At 34.0% G+C, this 22,117-nt stretch overlaps 4 protein-coding genes across 10 annotated transcripts; 2 read left to right on the forward strand and 2 right to left on the reverse strand.

Moving 5' to 3' along the window:
• The first annotated feature begins 471 nt into the window (after positions 1-471).
• Positions 472-3,598, forward strand: LOC110809713 (putative serine/threonine-protein kinase PBL7). Its single transcript, XM_022035608.2, has 6 exons — positions 472-1,521; positions 1,624-1,881; positions 1,962-2,140; positions 2,242-2,321; positions 2,428-2,575; positions 2,969-3,598. Exons 1-6 carry the CDS (start codon positions 966-968, stop codon positions 3,311-3,313), a joined length of 1,566 nt encoding a protein of 521 aa, XP_021891300.2. The 5' UTR covers positions 472-965; the 3' UTR covers positions 3,314-3,598.
• Positions 3,599-4,245: 647 nt separating this feature from the next.
• Positions 4,246-4,582, reverse strand: LOC110809715 (Calcium-binding EF-hand family protein). Its single transcript, XM_022035613.2, has one exon. The coding sequence runs from the start codon at positions 4,580-4,582 to the stop codon at positions 4,334-4,336; it is 249 nt and encodes an 82-aa protein (XP_021891305.1). The 3' UTR covers positions 4,246-4,333.
• A 1-nt stretch (position 4,583) lies between these two features.
• LOC110809714 (putative fructokinase-6, chloroplastic) lies at positions 4,584-12,584 on the reverse strand. 5 transcript variants are annotated; one of them, XM_088212697.1, is made up of 9 exons: positions 12,084-12,584; positions 11,029-11,237; positions 8,276-8,488; positions 7,725-7,922; positions 7,442-7,579; positions 6,381-6,497; positions 5,950-6,056; positions 5,644-5,672; positions 5,044-5,521 (listed from the first exon to the last, which is right to left on the reverse strand). In XM_088212697.1, exons 1-9 carry the CDS (start codon positions 12,232-12,234, stop codon positions 5,493-5,495), a joined length of 1,191 nt encoding a protein of 396 aa, XP_088068823.1. In that variant the 5' UTR covers positions 12,235-12,584; the 3' UTR covers positions 5,044-5,492. The 5 variants fall into 5 exon arrangements, 4 of the variants coding, with proteins under 4 accessions (XP_021891301.2, XP_088068823.1, XP_021891302.2 ...); XR_015816826.1 differs by having other exon boundaries at positions 5,402-5,521; positions 5,644-5,817; XM_022035609.2 differs by lacking the exons at positions 5,644-5,672; positions 5,950-6,056 and adding an exon at positions 4,584-4,718 and having other exon boundaries at positions 5,361-5,521; positions 12,084-12,582.
• Positions 12,585-16,875: 4,291 nt separating this feature from the next.
• On the forward strand, positions 16,876-20,612 carry LOC110809716 (putative calcium-binding protein CML23). Of its 3 annotated transcripts, none has more exons than XM_022035617.2 (2): positions 16,876-17,415; positions 20,066-20,612. In XM_022035617.2, the coding sequence occupies exon 1, from the start codon at positions 16,905-16,907 to the stop codon at positions 17,397-17,399; it is 495 nt and encodes a 164-aa protein (XP_021891309.1). In that variant the 5' UTR covers positions 16,876-16,904; the 3' UTR covers positions 17,400-17,415; positions 20,066-20,612. The 3 variants fall into 3 exon arrangements, with proteins under 3 accessions (XP_021891309.1, XP_021891307.1, XP_021891306.1); XM_022035615.2 differs by lacking the exon at positions 20,066-20,612 and adding an exon at positions 19,134-19,695; XM_022035614.2 differs by lacking the exon at positions 20,066-20,612 and adding an exon at positions 19,176-19,695 and having other exon boundaries at positions 16,877-17,415.
• Positions 20,613-22,117: the final 1,505 nt, after the last annotated feature.

Genomic DNA, 22,117 nt, shown 5'->3' on the forward strand with positions numbered 1-22,117 from the left:
TAACTTAATAACTAAGAAATATTATAATGGAGTATTTAAAAATATTTAAATAATATGAAAAATAATTTATCTGTTTAATTTAATTTAGAAACACAAAGAGACAGAAGTAGGAAATTAGGGATTTTAATTAAGCTGAAAATCGGCTTAATACAAAGCTAACCGAACTGGCTTGTTTGGTGGGTGTTTGGAAGGTACTGGGTGGCTACCAAACAGCAACGCCATCTTGGTGTGAACAATTTTTTATGGATTCAGGATATTTATATTTAAGTAGCCAATCACCCCTCTTCTCTTTCTATCTCAAAAAAAAAAAAAAAAAAAAAAAAAAAAAAAAAAAACCAGTTCTCAATTTTTAGAAAATCAACAATGTTTTAAATTAATCATCGTTTAATTCATAATAACTCAATAATCTGAAAAGAAACAAGCTTCTCCTTTTTCCATAAATATAATAAGTTATCCTCTCCTCTCTGCTACATCTTTTTTTTTTTTTTTTTTGTTTCCTGTTGTTTCTCTTCTTCTTCTTCTTCTCTGGTTAATTATGAAGAGCAACGTGCCTTGTGGGTTCTACTTGTCCGCTCCGCCATTACCACCAAGAATCTTCTTTTTTTCTCTTTAATTAATAATCTTAATCAGTGTCGTCGTTAAGGAAGAAAACCCAATTAGACCCAAGTCAGTTTCTCCTTTGGTAATATAGTAACAGCACATTTTCACCTTCTCCCACTAAACTATCATTACTTTAATCAAACTCGCATTATAAACACGCAAATTGATGTATAATACCTCATACCCACATCACATCTTCTCTCATTTTCTGAGAAATTCTGTCTCACCCTTGAAGTAAAGCGTCCTTAGCTTTATTTTTTTTTTGGGGTTCTTGCTTTTATTATTCTCTCTTTCTCCAGTCGCTTTTTCTTCTTTCTCTTTTATTGTTTCTGGGTATTTGTGCTTGCATTGAGATCTGTTAAGAAATGGGTGTCTGTCAATTAGCTTGCATTGATTCAGAAAACCCAAACAATGGCGTGAATGCTTCACGCATTACTACAGGAATTGCAGATCACTACTGCGACTATAATGAGTTGAAAATCAAGTCAATCTTGAGAAAAATGATTTTGGATTTTGGGTTCTCCTGCGTTCTCCCTCCCCGTGGGAGCTCTGGAAAGAGCCGCGGTGACAAGAGCTCGACCGAAAATGGGACGCGGCATGTGGAGCACAACAAGGCGTGGCTGCTGGCGGAGTCTGGTGGCGGCGGAGCAGAGTTGGCAAATGCAGAGCCGCAATCAGTTCACTCCTCTTTCAGGTTCAGTTTTTGCTCTCAGGTTGAACTTGAATCCATGAACATGAGCTCTTCTGCTTCTGCAACTGTTTTGATGGTGAATTTGGATAGCGGGTTGAATGAGGCAAGAACCCAAGAGCTAAAATGGAGGAGAATGCAGTCTCTGGAGAGAAGCATATCTCCAGTGGCCAATACTTTGGTCAGATTCAGTTATGGTGAAATTCTTGCTGCTACTCGTAACTTTTCCAAAGGTACTCTAATCTAAAGCTTGTTACTTTTTAATCCCTCTGGTTCCCACTGATTTGGATTTGTGTTGAAATTTTACCCTGGTCTTGTTTTCTGTGAATTGATAGCTAGAGTTTTGGGAAGAGGCGCTTTGAGCTTTGTTTTTAGGGGAAAAGTGGGTTTTCTGAAGACTGCTGTTGCTATTAAGAGGCTGGAAAAAGAAGATAAGGAGTCACCCAAGGCCTTTTGCAGAGAACTGATGATTGCTAGTTCTCTTTGTAACCCAAATATTGTGCCACTTCTAGGATTTTGTATTGACCCAGAAGAGGGTTTGTTCTTAGTCTACAAGTTTGTTTCTGGTGGAAGCTTAGAGCGCCATTTACATGGTATATTCTGTTTTTGTGTGTATTGGAAAATTTTATTTGGTTCTAGTGAATTTTACTGATTTTTGATCTTTCTTTTGCAGAGAAGAAAAAGAAGAAAGGAGTAAAGGGCGGTTCCCCACTTCCTTGGTCTGCAAGGTATAAGGTTGCTTTAGGGATTGCAGAGGCAGTAGCATATTTACATAATGGAACTGAAAGATGTGTTGTTCATAGAGATATTAAGCCATCTAATATACTTCTTTCTTCCAAGAAAACACCAAAGGTAAGAAATATATGCTTTAATATTAGGCCTTTCAGTTGGAAGTGTTGCAGGGTGCAGATTTGTAAATTCACTATTTTTGCATTTATGGTGATTGCTTGCAGCTGTGTGATTTTGGATTGGCAACTTGGACTTCTGCACCTTCAGTTCCATTTCTCTGCAAAACTGTAAAAGGAACATTTGGGTATGTTTTAAAGGATCGAAGATGAGGAAACAAAATATTTATCTTGTTTGCTTGTTTGGTAAAAATCTATATTTTTCACATATGGAAATTGGTCTTGAATTTGTAGTTATTTGGCTCCTGAGTACTTCCAGCATGGAAAAGTATCTGATAAAACAGATGTTTATGCTTTCGGAGTCGTCTTGCTTGAATTGATAACCGGAAGGAAGCCAATTGAAGCGAGAAGGCCAGCAGGGGAAGAAAACTTGGTCTTGTGGGTAGGTTTTTTGGGTTAAATTCTCTACCATTCATTACTTTGACTTTCTTGCAGTAGATTGAATTTGCCTTCTTTCCCTATTAGCCTCCATTGATTACAAAACATTGTCAATAACCAAAATGCATAAACTACCTGCTGAAAATGACCCCCTTGATAAAAAACCGTAATTCTTGTAGTGGTACGAAGATCGCATTTGCTTGACTCGCACCTACTCTTTTAACATATTTATGTTAGGTAATTAGTTACGTATTAGCGTATTATCGTAGGTCGTGGTTAGTTGGATTTTCAGTTGGAAAACAATAATCATGATGAAATCTGTTCGGTATTTGTTTTGTTATTACATTTGCTTATGTTATATCAAAATTGTAACCATTTATCTAAATTTCTCTTGCAGGCAAAACCCTACTTGCACAAGGGGATGGGCGCTGTCGAAGAGTTGCTGGATCCATCTCTTAAATGCACTCGAAAAAATTTAGCTCAAATAGCTAGGATGATTCAGGCTGCTGCTGCATGTATAAGCAATGAAGAATCTCGAAGACCAGGAATCGAAGAAATTATTGCCATACTAAGAGGTGAAGAAGCACCAATCTACTGTAATCGGAAAAAATCCAATTTTTCTGGAATTATTGATTGCTATCCACAATTACAACAGACGAAAAGTGAGATGAGGAGTCACTTAGCTTTGGCAATGCTAGGAGTTCCAGATTTTGAAGATGACGATCATCTTTATTGTCGTTGAAACTGAAACATACTGGAGCTGACCATCTGATTTTCTTTCCGTTTTCTTTTTTCTTCCGGGTTTTGTTTAGTGGTGGCGTTTCTTGAAAAAGAAATGGTAGGTAATTAGAACAGAAAGGGGTTGACAGTGTAAATAGGAAATGGAGTCTTGATTTGATCAGTGATTATTTGTACAGATCTTTGAATATTTAGCTTCCCTTCTGCTCAGGGAAACTCTGATATGATTTTTCATTTCAGATTGGAGCAAATGTCAAACAATCTTGTATGTCAAGGTTGAATTTGTGCTTTTTTGTTGCACATTTTCTTTTTCGTAGTATGAACTCGTTTATTTAAAACCAAAATCAAATAAATCTAACGATAAGCTCCACGTTATTCCACACAACTTTTTTTGGAAAATCATGGATCTTGTTTAGAGGTTCCCATGTAACAACCATGGCTATGCTTGAGAGAGAAGAAAAGTGAAGAGAAATAAAACATAATTGAGAGAAAAGCACTTGAGAATTTTGCTTGTTGGGGAAGAAAATATGACTTCTCTCATTTTTCTCTTGGCTTATAAGAGGAGAGAAAGACTGGTCTTGGAAATTATTTGACAAATACAAACGTTTGATCAAAGTACTGTATAGAAGATAACTAAACATTACACTCTCGGACAAAATCGAATTAAAGCAAACCGTAATAATTAAAATGTGATTTGTTGCTAAGAGAACGTAGTTCGAATAGCATAATACTTTCGTATAAAAGTAAATAATTCGGGTTGAAATCTTATTTCTCATTCTTATCTCAACAAAAAAAATATAATTTATAAAAAATTATTAAAAATTTTTTTATAATCATAAATTGATAATTCGAGTGTTCTAATTGATAATCAGTTCATATTAACTTGCTAATTGTTTTATAATAAAAACGAGAAACCACCTCTCAGTACAATAAAAATTATCAAAAATAAATAACCCAAATCAAAAATTGAAAACAGTAATAATGATAATTAAAAAAGAAGAGTGTGTAAAAATGGTTATAGAAATTAGAATATCTTGGCTACATCCTTCATGAGGCCACGGTTAGCACTGGCGAAGTCTGTGAATTCCTGGTAGGAAATGAAGCCATCACCATCTGTATCAATCTCTGCCATCATCCGCTTAATTTCTTCGGGTGTGACAGACCCAAGTGTCTTAAGGGCATCCCCGAGCTCGGTCGCAGAGATCTTGCCATCTCCATTTGCATCGAAACGCTTAAAGATACGGTCACGCTCTGCCTTCTCATCGTCAGCCATTGTAAATATTCAAAGGGAAAAAAAAAGGGGAGAGTAGTTTGGTTGTTATTGAATTTGGAATTGGGAGATGAAGAGGTTTAAGAGCTATGGATTTTAAAGAGACAAATAAGGTTGGCCTTCAAATTCGGAGTGGTGCCTACAAGAATGTTTCACCATTAAAACTGTAACTCAACTGTCCCTAAAATTAGTGTAGCTAAAAAAGAGGAGCATGACCCTGTCTTGTCTTATCTATTTATTTTGGAAAATTGAAATGCCAAGTTTCTTGGCCAACAAAGACTGATCTAGCTGATAAAGGGAGTGTTATAATATTATTAAAGTCTCATTTTAACATGAAATAACAAGTTATAATTATTTCTACTGAACACATTTATAAATAAATACAGGTTACAGACTTGTATTGTCTAAATACTTGAATGGCTTACTAGAAAAGTGCAGCAGTTTACACTTTTCAAGAGCTAACATAGCTTATAAGCTTGTAAAATTTATTATAAACCAGACACCATCTTACCCACCCAACTCAAAAGTTGAGGACAAAATTATCCATCACATTATTCGCTGTTGTATCTCCCTATAAAAGTAATTTACAAAATAATTATCTTGTTAGATGGGTTATTTTTATTCAACATTTTGGGGGGTGAATATTAAATTAACAGATCAAGATAACTCCTAGAGGAAGAAGAATGACTAGGATACATATTTAAATAAAACTAATCCTGTACCCACACAAGCATGGTTGTTTGTTGATCCAGGAACTGTCAGGGAATGGAGATGCTTTTACCTAATAATAAGATTGTGAAGGAAGAGTTATGCTACAGACTTTAGAATGACATTCAACACAGCTTCTTTTGTCGGCAAAGCTGGGATTGCACCCCTCTCCATCACAGTCAATGCACCACAACCATTGGCGAACTTAAGAGCTTTTCTCAGTCGATCCTCGTCCTGTAAAATTCAATTCTATGTATCAAAAGTTCATCTAAAAGATCTTCATATTGTTGTACAAGAGGAGGTAAAAGAAGAAAAAGAAATGTAGAAACTGACATAACCAATAAATAAATTTATACCCAGTCTTAATTTCCTTGAAGGCAATAACCTGCAACACGGGAATCAACGGGAAGAGTATTTTTGCCACATAACATAAAATTTTCACAATGAGTCTCTATATCGCATTCTTCTTTGCATAGGATTTGATGTACCAATAGGTTGCCTTCCATGCTAATCTTCATGCCTCATACTAACTTCAAAGTTTCTCAAAAATTTATTTCAAGTGATTTTGTGTTGATACTCAATTATTATGTCACAGGTTTCTAATACCTTAATCATGAGAAAGTAGAAGTTAACCAACAATTCTCTTTAGATCTATAACTTACCCCAGCGTGGAAGTTTTCAATTTGTTCAATGGAAAATCCATTTCATTGAACTTGAAGAACTCAGTATAATTGTTATCCATATTCCATATTTTTCCTATCAACTTCCCCTGCTCATGTGCCAAATACGAAAGAAAATAAGTCCCTATCAAATTATATTTGATTCTTGAGAACTACCTTAACATGGAAGATTCTTTTCCAGAAAAAGTTAGATTACATTGGAAGCAGCTTGAGGAAGCTGCATCAGTAATGAATTTCCCAGTGAAAATCAATGCAGCTCAAACAAGCAATCAGATCAGAATAGTGAGTTCTTCCAAACATAATGGAGAATAACTTAATAATGATGACTCTGACAATATGCAGATGCCATATAGGGGAACTAGGGTTTGTCAACTTGGAAGAAGCATACTCATCCAAATTGGAATGGCAAATACCTGAAGCAAGGAGAGATCAACAGCTAGTTGTGATAACATTCCAGCAACAAAAGCATCACCAGCACCAGTCGTGTCCACAGCATTTACTTCGAATCCCTTAACTCTCCCGCTAAACTCCTGCACAAAGTATGACAAAGGACAAAATTAGAGAAAACTGTGGAACAAAACAATAACTATATCATGACCAATTCTCAAAATACTAGCTTGACAATCTAAAGATTTTTTTTTTTTGAGATAAACAATCTAAAGAATTATGAATTTTTTTATCACTATGATGCGGTAGACCAAGTAAATATAGTTTACAATTTACAGCATTTTTATGGAAAACATAAAAGCTAAATCGCATGTCCACCAGAAAAAATAATAATAAAAATAATCTCTTCAAATATAACTTCGCAGGAGGTTTAAAAGTGGTTTTTAAATTTTAGAAATAAAGAATCTTCTAAATGCACAATGATAAGAACTAACAAGAGAAAGAATTTCAAAGAGAAAGATGGTAAACATATCTAAGGAAAAAATCTAATGATCATTCACAAGTTGTAGCATTTCTAATTTCCTCCAAAGGACATGGAAATAAACAATGTCTGTTCAAAAGGCCACAGAGAAATCATCTTGACCACAAAAATTGAGTTGATGATTGGAGTTAGTTTATCAAACATAATTGAAGAGACCATCTATTGATAATTCCTTTTTTGCAACAAAACTCGAGCTTCAAGGAACATCTAATCAAGCATATGAAGGCATATGTTATTAAAGTATATTAGGCAGCTTATACAAGAAACACTAACATCTTTATTTTTTGTTTTCCCTGTCAATTTTTTTGCCTCAAACATATCTATATATATATATTTTCCTTCAGGAGACTTGAATAACAACAGGACAATTTCCCATACAAGAAAAAAGGAAATACCATAAAAACAACTTCCATTAATGTTATAAAGATCAAAATTGTATCAAAGACTAGATGTGCTAAAATTATTGAACAAAAATAAAAGGAAAATGCGTATTTGTCTACATTCATATCCGCAAGAGAGCACATTCGGGGTTGGGGGCGGCCTTACCTTGGTGTAATACCTACAACCATTTGGGCCCTCAGTGACTAGAAGCAATTTAAGATTTGGATGGAATAATTTACGGACAACAGAATCATCGTATGGATCTTCTCCTTTTGTTAGAAAAGAAATCTCTTCTTCGCTTACCTGGAAATGCAATAATTCTAGGTGATCAGATATAGGTTTTTTTTCCATCTTCAGCAGACCCCATGTATGTTTCGTAGAGAAGGGATGCAAAAATTTAGTTTTTAACCCAACATGCATATGAAATATATTGAGAGAGGGTGGCCACCTTGATAATGTCAGCTGTCTCCCAAATGCTCAAAATCCCTTCCCTTGCACTATCAAGAGAAGGCCACAACGGAAGCCTCAGGTTAGGATCATATGAAAGAACCACGCCAGCATCCTTTGCAGCTTTAGCTGCAGCAATGTGCGCTGACCTGCATGGTTCGGTTATAAGACTTATAGAACCATAATGGAAGATTTTGGCCTGCACAGAATTTAGAAAAGCATAGATGTTGAATAAATCCAATGAGTTAAACAAGGAAACAAAAGAAGAGTAAAATGACAAACTAAAAAAATGAACGGCTGAGGCATATTGGTGGATCTGGCAAAATAGATTGTTTAACGAGCATTCCAATTGTTCATTGTAAATTATGTGTAACAAAGTGATGAGTGAAGTACAACAATTTTGAAACCAGCCACTAAATAAAGTTCCAGTGAACTGCCTAGTTCTAGTCGCTATGCCTACAGATTTGTTATTCTATTCATTTGTTATTTTATTTATTTCATGATTTATAATTTTTGCTTTACTTAATTACCACTATAGGAACTCTTTCCTACCTTTTTAATTAAATTAAAATCAAGTTCAGCTTCTTGTAGCAGCATATCGGCACTGGGATTACGATAGAACATGAACTCACGCTCACCATCACTCCTTAGTGTAACAAATGCTAAAGCAGTCCGTGCGCCAGGATCAAAACGCATCCCTTCATTATTCACATTATTCTCCTTCAGTATATCAGCAAGCATGTATCCAAATTCATCTTCACCAACCTGTCCACATTGCAAAAAAATTATTAACAACATGAGAAGATAGAGATGAGAAATAGACATATCTCTCTTGTTGTTTTCTTGGAAACATTTTATGCTGCATGGTGGATCAGCATAGAAATTAAAAAAAAAATGAGACCATGGATTTTAGGATCAAGACAAAATAATTGACTCCTATTTGTTTTTCCTCCCATGAGACACGAGTTAGGCAAAGAAAATAACAAGGCTATTTCATCAAATCAAGACAGATAGTGATGGTTTCTGATTATGGATAGAGTCATATAAGCTCCAACGGCAGTTTAGCTTCCAGTTACTGATGGGCATAACGTGAGCATTAAAGAGATAGTTGCAGTTTTAGTGTTTTTTTATTCAAAATTAAGCAATATGCTTACATAGATGAATCTAGGGATACTTATAACAGTTAAATTCGTATGCTGATCAGTTAGGTAATAATCTTGAGGAACTCCTAAACTAATTTCTGGATGTTAGAACAATATTTGCATCCTAAATGCGGGATTAAAGTAATGGAACAGGTATGATAAAACTTCATACTTATATCCTATCAAGAGAAACCAATCTCAAGAAGCAATAAATGCATCTCAGATTCTCAGTTTCTAGCATTTTTATTTGGCTTGGAAGTTGTTCCCTAACTACAAAGCCAAGAGACATAAAATTCCAATCACCCAGTACAACTTATATTTGATGAATGAGTAGGTCAACTACTTCAATACCCGGGAATTAGACACATTCCTTGTTATTTGAAATTCAAAGTTTTAAGCCCAACATAGAACAGGTTAAGATAACCTGCAAAATTTTTCCCAATAAGGACTCGGTTTTTACTAATTTTTAAATCTCAAATGACATGAACTGAGAGCAGCAGGATGAAGCAGGATAATTCTAATTTGGATAAGACACTATAGTCAATGCCTTATTTGGTTCATATAGGCACTAAATATCCTTAATAGATTGTTTTGGAAGAACAAAGAACTAAGCACCATGGATTACCATGAAAGCCAACTTAATTGTATACAATTATGATGGGTATTCTCAAACTTATCAACAATGGCACAGCTCCATACAGTTGGGTAAGACAATCAATATCAACAGAAGAAAGACTGGACTAGTTCTATATGAAGCATACAGTTCAAGCCAAAAGAACAAACTATAATAGAAAGCAAAAAAGAAACGTGGCCTAATTAGGCAGTAAAAATGATATGTGAGGATTAATGACATGACCAATCCTGGTCAATGATTGAAATACTTCTTTCAGGAAACAGACAAAAATAAGTAAGATCAATAACTATTATATGTGCAAGATTTTGAAAGATAATAATGAGCTCCAAACTGAAACACCCGAATTCTCCATCTGAGCCTTCATAAAAAGGTTAATATAAGATTGATGGACTGCAATCTCTCCCAAGGTTACAGTAAAAAGTCACAAAGTGGTAAACAGTAACTAGGGATTACATCTGGGAAAGATCTGTCTAATTAATTCTCAAAATTTATGGATGGAAGTTATATTGATAAAAACATCATTCTTAACTTTGAAAAGCAACCAAGAATTTTCATATGGAAAATAAAAAAGGAAGCACCTTTATTTTCTTTCCTCTTTGAGCACAAGTATGACTTAGAATCAAATTAAGGTCGAAATCACAAAATTGTAATCCGATAATAGATATGTTAGGCATCAGAAGAACATAAAGGCCTATGACTTCCTTTGAAGACTAGAAGGGAAATATAATATTTTGGGGAGAAACGCATTAAAAACCTTAAGTTTGCACAAATTGGCAACTGAACCTTAACATTTTAGTTTGAACAAATTAAACTCTGAAATTTATAAATTAAAACAAGCCGAACCCTGTGTTCTACTTGAGATATTTAATTAAATATACTAGTGTTGTGTTGGCAGAATTATGCAATTCCAAATTCGATGGTGGCTATAGTAGTTGTAGAAACATGTCAAACTCTCTCTGTGGCAAATAATTGAAGACAGGGTTGGTCAGAAACTATAGCTGAGGAAGAGAAAAGTCTGAACAGTCGGTCATCAGCCAAACCACCACTAAAGGTGGTCAAATTTTCCAGTTTAAATTATAAGAGTTTAATTAGTAAACTTGAAGTTTAATTGTTCAACTTAGAACATAAACTTTAATTCTTCTATTTTTGTAAACCTTGAGGTTCCTAACAGCTTCTTTTTCAATTTTTGAAACTCTTTAGCTGATGACAGAGTCAGCTTTGCATGACAGAATCTTGTATGTTAAAGGACGGTTTGCTGGAGTCTGATATGCTAACAGACAAAAACATTCTATTTCTTTTTTCACTAACAGAATTAACGTTTCAGACATTTTGGAGCGCTAAAGCTGGTTCTGAATTTTATGGGGATTCTCCCTGCTCATCAATATATCAAAAGGTCTGTAAACAAGACCTATTGATTGCTGAAACGATGAGTGGTGGAAACCTAATTCCATCAAATCCCATGTCTTCAATTTCATAAAAAGAAAATTGCAAACCATGAACTACAACAAATTGAAGGAGTACATTCTTACCTTTCCAATAAAAGCTGATGAGCCACCAAGACGAGCAATGCCGACGGCAACATTAGCAGGTGCACCTCCTGGAGCCTTCTTAAATGCAGGTGCCTCAGCCAAAGAAACTCCACTTGTAGTAGGTACAAAATCAATCAGCATCTCTCCAAAACAGACCACAAGGGAGGATTCATTTGTTCCAGGAACTGCATCACCTGAAAGTGCTTTTCCTAATATATACACAAGTCAAGAGAAAAAGAAAAGGATCAAGAACATAAGGTGAATAGAAAGAAGAATGCATAAGCTCCAATGACAGTTGTTCGAGGGGAGATGCTTCCTTGTTATGGTTATTATTACTTATTATTTCCATGTCACTGATTAGGCTTCACCTCAGAACAACAACACTTTAAATAAATCAATGTTAACCAAGAATAAAAGACCTAACAAAGACAAAGTTCACTCCTTCCTGCTAACAGTAAAGATAACTAACCTCAATTTGTATATATTTTGGGTATTTCTTAATACAAACTTTGAAGACTTCTAAGATGTCAACATCATACCAAGATATGATCTCTTTTCTGCTCTAAGGCAATATCTACGGATTCTTGAAGTTTCAGCGTTATTGGCGTCAGCAACAGCATATACACTGTATTATTAAACTAAAACTGAAAAATACTTCAAATTTAGAAGTAAGAGGACTACATGAAACTACCGAGACTACTTATCGAAATATAGGCCAATTTGGAACTAAGAAAACAATGCAGTCAATTCTAATAATACTATTGAAATAGAGTGGAAATTAGAGAAGTAATTTATACTGGAAAACTATTATATGTATGTGTAGAATGAGAAGTTAGATACAAATGCAGAACAAAAAAAAAATCAGTTCTGCAAAATTATAGTAATCAAGAAGAACAGAAGCGGATTATTCAATTCCTGTGGATTCGCAAAAGAGTAAGGAAAGCAGAAAATCAAACTCTACAAAAATCACGATAACAATAAATCCTTAGCTTTAAACTAATCAATTTAATAATCATCGTCAAAGATGTAGAAAATGTAGGGAAAAAATTGGATACCTTTGACGTTGAATCGAGGAACGCAAACAAGCAGAGGAGAAGAGAAACCCGAAGCCTTGACTCTCACTCTCGTCTTATAACTCAGCGAGTCCCGAGACGCGGAGCACAAAGCCAAACCACTGAAACCAAAACCGCTCGCTTGGAGAGCCATCAAAAAGGGGAAACCCGCAGCTTCCACGCGAAATGTAGTCGTCTTCACTTCAACTCTCCAAAAGAGAAGACGCCAAAAGAAAAAGCACTTTTCCAAAACCACTTTCTTTCTGGAATTCGGAAAAGAAGTTAACAGGCGTTAAAAATAAGGGATAGGAGAGAAAGATTCGAATAAAGGAATCTGCATTGGACTGGCAGAGAAGCCGTCTATTAATCTACAGAGGAAAAGTCTTTTATATACTTTTGAAGTGAAGTTGAAGAGCTTTATAGTGATAGAATGGAGAAAGTGAGTTGAGCGGAGAGAGTGAGGAGGTGACGAGTCTGGTTTTTGTCAGTTTATTGCTGAAGATGAGGAAGACGACGAAGACGAAGATGGAGGAGGTTTGATTTGTAAGGGCCTTTTTGGAATTTCACTTTATTGGCTCAATTATTTTGTTCTTATTACATTTTTAATTAAATATGTTCTGTAAGTTATTAATAAAGTTTATTTTTTTAAATGATAATACATAATATAATTTTAATTAAATCTTAGTTATAGATCATATGTTAAATTCTTTCTTCTTATTTATGAACTCTTAAATTCATTTTCTACGTGTACTTTGAAAATAAATAATTCGTTAAATTATAAAGTAATTTTATAAAATATAATTTAAAATGAATTAACAAATATTAGTACTTAATAAAATAAGAATAAATTAATATCGACTTTTATTATAATAATTTATTTTTAGTATAAATTATTTACGGTTTAAATATGAATTTTTTCTAAATTAGATATTACATAAGTTATAACTAAGATTCATTGACTTTATAGTACATTTAAAAAAAATTAAATTAATTATATTTTTATAAATCATTCAATATAGTTAAATTGTATAATATACCGTACGTTCTTAAAATATCTTAAATTAAATTTTTTTTTATATTTTTTATTATTACTATGCTATATCAATATTCTGTTAAAATTATAATTACCTTACGATAATTGAAATAAGATCTTCGTACGATTAATTTTGATTTATTCTCAGTGTAAAACATTAGTGTTTGCAACTTAAATTGCACTTTTTTAAAAATAATATAGCTCTAACTTGATACTATATATAGTTATTATGATTTAATATTTTATAAGTAGACTTTAGAATAACTTATTTCATCGTATTTTGTAAAATATGAATAATAATTTAACAACTACAATACTAATTTTTTATGGAAATGTTCAATTTCTATTTGTATCATATAGTTTAATCTCTAGGATTCTAACGAAATGATAAATTTTTTAAAAAACAGAAAAATAATAAAGGGAAAGTGTTATTCTTATAATATTCTATAAATATTTTGTTATCATTTTCATTTGATACATAAATATTTATTTAGCTCTCGTATTGTAACGGTTTAGAACTTGAAAGGAAATAAATTATAAATTGAATATGGAAGTGAAATAATAACGTTAAAGTTTATATTCCCTATACAATAATTTAAAATACCCAATAAAATTACGAGAATGACATTTCTAAAAGAATAATGAATAATCAAAAAAATAAATAGAAAGTAAACAACTGAACATACTATTCGCAATCCTCTTATTGATCGAGATCTGAATATTGGTTCTTTTGATCTGAAATGGTTAATGAAATTGTGAACTACATTATCCCATAAAGAATGTCACGCTACTCACCGATACAGAAATTAAAGTTTGTAAAAATTATGAAAACAACTAATGAAACTATTAATTTAAGTAAATTTATTTATTATAAATAAAATCATATATTGTATACTTACCGTAGCGAAATTTCTAAAACTGATTTATAGAGGCAATAACACAAATAATATCATAATTTCATATTCAATTAAAAAGAATAATAATTTTTCTTTATTATCTGCCAACTGGTATCTATGGAGGTTCATAGGGATGTCTCCACTACGCGTGAACCCTTATTTAACATTTTCAAGTAACCAACCGTCCTCATACCCCGTTCTGTATGAGCACCAAAAATATCATCCTTCAATACCCCGTCCGGTATGAGGGTGAAACGGGTCGTCCCCATACCCCGTCTGATATGAGCGCCAAAATATCAATTATCGATACCCTATCCAGTATGAGGAAATGTTCACGGTAGGGTTCTCTATGCACCCGGTCCGTCCACCATCTTTCTGAATATCCATTAAGACTATCATTCATTATTATAATTAATCAAACAATTTCTCGTTTATATTTAATTTTCAATTTCACAATCTAGTCATAAATCACGCAAAACAAGCAATACATGTAACACCCCAACCATTTTCCTTATTATTATTATTATTATTTTATTTTAATTTTTGTAATTATTATATGAATATAATGATTTATTATATAATAATATATAGTTTTAATTTAATTTAATTTATTTAAGTAGAAATAATAATAATAATAATAAGAGGCATAATTATTTAGGGATCTAATTGAAAATTTTTTTAGAAAAAATGGGTGAAAATTTGGGTCATGTGGGGTATTTTTAAAAAGAAAATTAAAAATTGGGGTTAAAATACAATTTAAAAAATTTACAACACGTCAGCAGTCTCGGCCAACTAGGACACGCTACGTGGCAGAGACGCTGACGCGGGAGGCCACGCGGAATAGAGCTATGTGGGCGATCCGCGTGCGCGCGATCGAACGGCTGAGATCCGTTCTCGCGCGCACGGACGGCCCAGATAAAAAACGTGCACGGACAGCCCAGATTGCACGTGCACGGACGGTCCAGATTGAATCGCGCACGGACGGCCCAGATTGTATAGCATTGAACGGCCCAAATTCATTTCGTATTTAATTGCGATCAGATGGTCCAGATTGAATTGCGATGGACGGCTCAGATTAAAAGCGGATGGTTATAAATAATCTTATCCGCACCCAAACCCTAACTCTAGCCTTCAGAGCTTCTCGCTAGAGAAGACAGCCCAGCCGTCGGGGAGCCGACCGCTGCCACCCGCTGCCGCACCGGAGTAATTTATGGCTGCTAAACGAGGTAAAATTTCTCCTATTGGCTCAGAATTCGATACTGAACCCACCTATGGCCAAATCAGAGTAAAAACACCAGCTAATTGGCTGAAAAATGCCGCCAAAGTCCAACGGCGCCGCCGCGGGCTTTCTCGATTTTTGTCTTCGATGAGGTCCTTTCTGATTCTCGTTCAATGTAATTTTTCTACCATTATGACCACCGTTCCCTCCTTTACAAGTTGACTGGAGCAAAACACCAAATTGCGACGTGAGTTGGATGAGCCGCTCAATATTTTAAAAACTCAAATAATTAATTCCAATATTTGATTTTGCTAAAACAAAAAATCCAAATTATAAAAAAAAAAAACTCAATGGAAAACAATCAATACTTAAATTTATTACAATTTTGAAATACAACGTATTTGTCCTCATTTATTTATTTTTTCCTATTCACAATAATTAGTATAGAGTAAATTTAATTATATTTTATCATTATTTAGATACATACTGTTTTTATATTGTTTCTTATTTGTTCATTATTATTAACATTTGATGTTATACCGATATATCAATAATAATCAATTGTTAAAATTATAGTAATTATAATAATCAAGATAGTAACAAAATTTATATTTTATTTAAATTTATATTAAATTATTACATAAAGTGAAGACAAATGTGTTATAAGTAGATATTGTCAGGTTTTAAATTTATTGTGTGAACTTATATGTGTAAATTATTATGCATCAAAAGCTATCAGATTAATTGGTCACGGTTAGAAGTGATCCGATACGGTTAAAGACGTATTAAATTTTAATGCATTAAATTAAAGTATGAGTTTTATTTTACGCGAAGATACCAAATATGTAATTCATAATTTTGTGATAATCAAATTAAGAATATAAAAAATTTACAAGAATGATTTGCCTATAAATAGATAGTTATAGTCTCCAAATTATATATATAATTTTTTTTATTATGATATCTCATCATCATAAATAAAGAGAGTGTGAAAATTTAAAAAATTACGTATTAATTTAAAAGATTTATGTAAATTTATTCAACTGTAAATTTATTTACAATTCTAATAAATATTACATAAATAAATTTTGTATATAAATTAAAAAAAAAAGAAGCTGCATATACTGTATTTTCTCTCTTTAAAAATATCTGGATTGACTGCCATAATTAATTATTAATAAATCTCCAGAAAAATAGGAAACCAGATCTTAATTATAATTCCTAATTTGTTTCGGCGCATGATTAAATAAACGCGTGACAGGTAAGCGTCGTGTTCATTACTCGTGATGGTCCTGCACCTGCAGAGTATCACGTACCGAAGCGCGTGATGCGGTTTCTTGTCACGTCTCAGTACTTGCATCCACGGCATTCTTAACGGAAACTTTCCTCGAAACAAAACCCAACTGAAAAGAAAACTATCTTACTGGTTCGTGCAAAGAGTCGTAATCTCGTGCAACAATTCTCATTATAGTCTCACACGTGTCGACATCTCATTGGTTGGAAAATATTATTTTTTAAATATATTAATTGTTAATTGGGTACAATTTGCTAAAAAGTAAACTCCTGCTCGCCAGCATTTGGCAAATTGTATTAATTAAGTTTTAGCGCGTTGAATACGCGTGAAGAGTCTACTATAAGTACATCAGCGGAGAGAGATTCACAGAGAAAAACCAACAATGGCGAGGAAAGCGAACTCTACTGCTTGTTGCTTGGGGTCTATGGATGATATCAGAAAGGTTTTTAACAAGTTTGACAAGAATGGAGACGGAAAGATTTCCGGCGACGAGTTGCGAGAAATCCTCCTTGCGCTCGGCTCGGGAGCCACCGTTGAGGAGGTGGCTCGAATGATGCGAGAGTTGGACAAAGACGGCGATGGCTACATCGATCTCGACGAGTTCACCGCCGAGTTTCAGCGAGCCGAAGTGGCCGCCGGAGAGGACGGCGCTGATCAGTCTGTGGCGAGCAATAAGGAACTTAAGGATGCGTTCGACCTGTATGATATCGACGGTAACGGACTGATCTCTGCTAGCGAGCTTCACTCCGTTCTGAAAAAGCTCGGCGAGAGTTGTAGCCTTCGCGACTGCAAAAAGATGATCAGCCAGGTCGACAAAGACGGAGACGGTCATGTAAACTTTGAGGAGTTCAAGAAGATGATGAGCAACAGTCCGTGATTGGCTCCATTACACGGTTAGGATTTTAATTAACGTAGATTTTAGTTACTCTCTGTATAGATTCGCAATGGCTTCAGTATTTTACCTTCGTTTTCGTTCTCTTAATTTACTATCTCCAGTACGTAGCGTACTCTAGCCCCGACTCACTCTCTAGGAACTGGAAACAGCAAAACCACGACTGGAATTAGGTTTTTCTTTTCTTTTTCACTAAATTGAATTTACTTGGTAATTCCTATTAATTCTTAAGTTCGACGAGAAGCCTGTGGAAACTTTTTGGGGGAAATTCGGTTTGACGATAGAACGAGACTGTTGAGTCGGGAACAATGTCGAGTGCCGTTAGATTTAGTCAAAGTAATTAGGATCAACGGCGTAGGTTCAATCGGCCGACTCTTAACAGTAGATGCGCATTGTACGGTAGTGATGAATACTTTTTGACGCATAATTGGTTTATTTTTTTGGAATTGAATTTAACTATCTATATAATATGACAAAAATTATATTATTTATAATAATAATAATAATAGAACTTAGTTCATTATAAAATTAATTAATTAATTAATCAAAATTAAATCATATTCTGACCTTTCTTAAAAACAAAAACAACAGTAATTAATTGTTTTAGAGAAGTCTCTTTCACTAATCTTAGTAATTAAAGTAAGCTTTACGAAACGGTAAGTACTTAAAAATTGAAGAGACGCGGTTTTTGGTTGAATGATTAGTGGGGGGGAGTAGTTATGAATTTGAGAAACGAGGGAGTGTGACTTGAAGGTATGGCGTAGGGTCACATGTCTCATACGAACTGCCCCTTTTTTTATACGTTGTTTATTTTTTCAAGTAGTCGAAAAACAAATTTTTTAGAGATAAACGACATCGTTTTGCGTAAAAAGACTTTTGTAAGAAGAGACTGAATTTTGTTTAAAGAATTCTAGCGACGAATAATACTTGTCCAAATGCCGGGCTCAAAAGACATACTCCCGCATCAACCTTCGCCGCCCATAACTGCCTTCACGACATATATTTACACACACACATATATACATATACCCACATATAGTTTGAGAATCAAGAACGGGTATGCTTGCAAAATGTGAATCACGAAAGAATTTGCGAGCAAAATACATCATAATATATCGACAAAGTTTAATTATGTTAAACTATTTTAGTTTATGTAATTTCAACATGAACAAATATTCAAATAGGAGATCACTAGTTTTGGTACTATGGAGAATACAACTAATTTTTCCAAAAATTTTAGGTCAGTCTATTATCTATATACATAAACGTAATATGAAAAAAATAAGAACGTAATTATATATATATTATATTAAGTAATGGTGATTGTTTAAATTAAAATAAATAATCAATTACCACAACAAGTCATTAATAAATTAATTTTAATTAATCTTTCAGAAGAACACGCAAGTGAGAAAGTCCAGCCTAATTAATCCCCCTTCCCAACCCCCTCCAAATTCACATTAAAGAGGCTAAACGGCGTCGTATAAGCTAATTCAAAAGGAAGCGCAGGCACCTTCTTTTCAAATTCATGTTTCCTGCGCATTCGTAAGCAAACAGTGGCGGATATAACATCCTATTTTCAAATTGAACTTTTCGTAGAGTATTCTGTGTGTTTTGAGGTCGTCAATGGCGTGAGAAAATTGAAATTCAAGTCAGACTATTGATATGATTTTTTATTCTGTTAAATCAATACAACTTATTCGAACCATTCATTCTCAGGGAAAATCAAACATAATAAGGATTGTGTGTGAATCTTTTCAGTTCCAGTGTGAAATTATATCGCTCACCAGATTTTCTTGCCCGAGAAAATCTCCCATTACGCTTGCGGTTCAGCTCGATTTATGCACGATTCTTCTCTGATTTTCCTCTTCTACCGTCGACTTCGGGATGGTAGCTCCGCATAGTCGGATCCTTCTCCAATCGCGTGCTTCCGCCACTACATGTTGCTCTCCAACGATTTTGTATCGAACACACACACGCTCTCTCTCTACAGAAAAAGATGAACAGTCGAAGAGCTTATTTTGTATTTAAGGCCAATTAAAAACCCCCTTAAACACAGTAATTTGTACAGACAATGTGGATCTGGTACTAAGCCCACAAACTGGCAATACAGAATTGTGAAACCCATTTTCCAGCCCATAGATTTTCGTACATTCAAACCCATTTTACAAGCCCACATTTTACAGGCCCAGGATCAAATATGATACCATTTTTATGCAACTGCCGGTTGAGTCACACCACAAAGAAATTAAAAAAAGTTACAGTAATTTCTTTAATTTAATCTCAAATCTTAAACCCAAATCTCCCAACTCTTTTTGCTTGTTTATTTTGCTTGTTTTTTAGATTTCTTGGATGCGGTATCATATAAAAATATATACCAAAATTAAATTTTGGATTGCTCCTATGTTTGACTTAATTAGATGTATAATATGCAAGCAAGAAGCTAAAAAAAAGTCAAATAGATTCCAATAGCTTGGTCTATATATGTAAATGATTCCTTCCAGAACATATATATACCCAAGTAATTATGGTGATTTTATATATATTTGAATCCCTATAATTAGATGTATAATGTATAGTAGGTAGTCAAAATTTTAAGTTGATATGTAAAATGAGAACATGTGATTGACGCAAATGTTGGTGAAGATCAGTTTGTGAAGCACCAGCATGTTGTTTGCAAAGAGAATCATCTTCCCTTCCCAAGTATGCCGCCATTGCCGTCCTTGCAAGCTTGTGATTCTCTCGGCCCTGCAGCTTCGAGTACACAGTCATTAGTTAAGAAAACAAATTGTCTTGGTTGATATGAAAAGCCGGACAATTCTGACTGGGATGATTCAATGAGGGACAATTCTGTTCTATCAGGAGAACAATTGCATTCCAGTTGTCGGCCATGCGTGTTTGTCTGGGAGTTGTGGGATGAGTTGAAATGCTGATTGGGACCTTTCGTTGATCTAGACAAGTTGACACACTTGTCTTCTTGAGTCACTGTTGACAGTTGTTCTTCACATCCTTCACGTGTTTCTTAACCTAACTTCACTTAAAGAAATCTCTGTTGAAAAAAAAATTTTAAGAGATAAGATAAACTTATATAAAACTTTGTTGGAAATGAGAAGAAGAATGATAGATTAATAGAAAAATTCAATGTTTTTTATAACTATCACCACAAATCTTGAAATACATGAATATATATAAGTATTAATATAATTTTTAAAATTTTAAAAATATAAATTATTATTAAATTTAATTCATAAATTATAATTAAGTATAATATATAAACTACTTAAGAAAACTTAAAAAATTTATTAACGAATATATTTATAATTTATATTTAACTTAATTTTTTAACAAAAGAAAAAGTTTAGATATTGAAATTTACAAATTATTATTTTCGTGGACTTAGAACTCTACATGCGTAAGTCTCTTCAATATCTAACTCACACAAGACCAACTATATCGTTTATTATCAACAAATTTAGTCAATTCATACAAAAAAACTTTGAAAATAGTTTTCCAATACCTAAAAAGAATAACCGATATTGGTCTCCATATTAAACCTAGTGACAGACTAAACATTGTTAAGTATTCGAATGCTGACTGAGCCTTCTAGAAGGATGATCGATGCTCGACCTCTAACTACGGCATCTATCTTGGAGAAACTTTGATCTTTTGGAGTTCTAAGAAGTAGAATATTGTATCAAGGTCAAGTGTGGAATCTGAATACAGGGCCTGACCCTTCTTGCTTGTGAAATCATCTGGCTGGAGTCCTTACTCAAAAGAGATAAGCATAATTACTACACAAACTCTGATAGCTTGGTGCGATAATATGAGTGTCACGGCTCTTGCAAGCAATTCTGTTTTCCATTCGCGAACCAAACACATTGAAGTGGACATTCATTTCGTTCCCATAAAGTGACAAAAGGAGCTATAGATATTAGATACGTACTCTCGTGCGATCAGGCCGCGGATTGCTTCACCAAAGCTCTATCACAAACACGATTAAGTATTTCAGGAAATGTTTGAGGGGGAATGTAAAGAACAATCGGCAACAGTCGTCTCAAGTCGATAAGTGTTCCAACTTGTCCAGATCAGCGGGAAGTTCCGGTCAGCATCAGCATGCAGACTCATCCCACAGCCCGCTGACAAACACGCATGGCCGACAACTGGAATGCAATCGTCCTCCAGCTTAGAATAGAATCGTCCCTCTCTGAAAACCATTAAAGTTGCATGTGCCTTCTGCTTGTTCTGCATTGACAATCTGTTGTCCTTTGTGTTGCTCTTGTTTTGTCTGTAAAGAAGTGAAGAGCTCTATAAATGTATCCTCACTATTAACCAAGCGATAAAATGAATGAATATCAAATTTGCTGTGAATTGTCCAGCTTTCATACATAACCAAAACAATCTGCTTTCTTTACTCACCGATCTCCCTCGCTGCAGGATTCTCTGCGTTGTTCAGTAGCTCCTGGTTAACTTTTCCCAGTGCTTGCTTCTCGGCGTAACACTATAGACAGAAATAAAGGCCCACGTTATAATATATATATATATATATATATATATATATGTAAATCATATATGTACTTACGTGTGTTTTTGTTTGTGTATACCTATCATTGTCAAATATGAGAAAGAGAAACCCTACAGGTCTTTAAACAAAAAGCAGAAATCAAATACAAAACAGATGAGGCCATGCATGCAACATTTCATCT

Source organism: Carica papaya, chromosome 1, assembly GCF_054855325.1.
Source record: "Carica papaya isolate Zhongbai chromosome 1, ASM5485532v1, whole genome shotgun sequence".
In the NCBI taxonomy this organism is placed as follows: Eukaryota; Viridiplantae; Streptophyta; class Magnoliopsida; order Brassicales; family Caricaceae; genus Carica; species Carica papaya.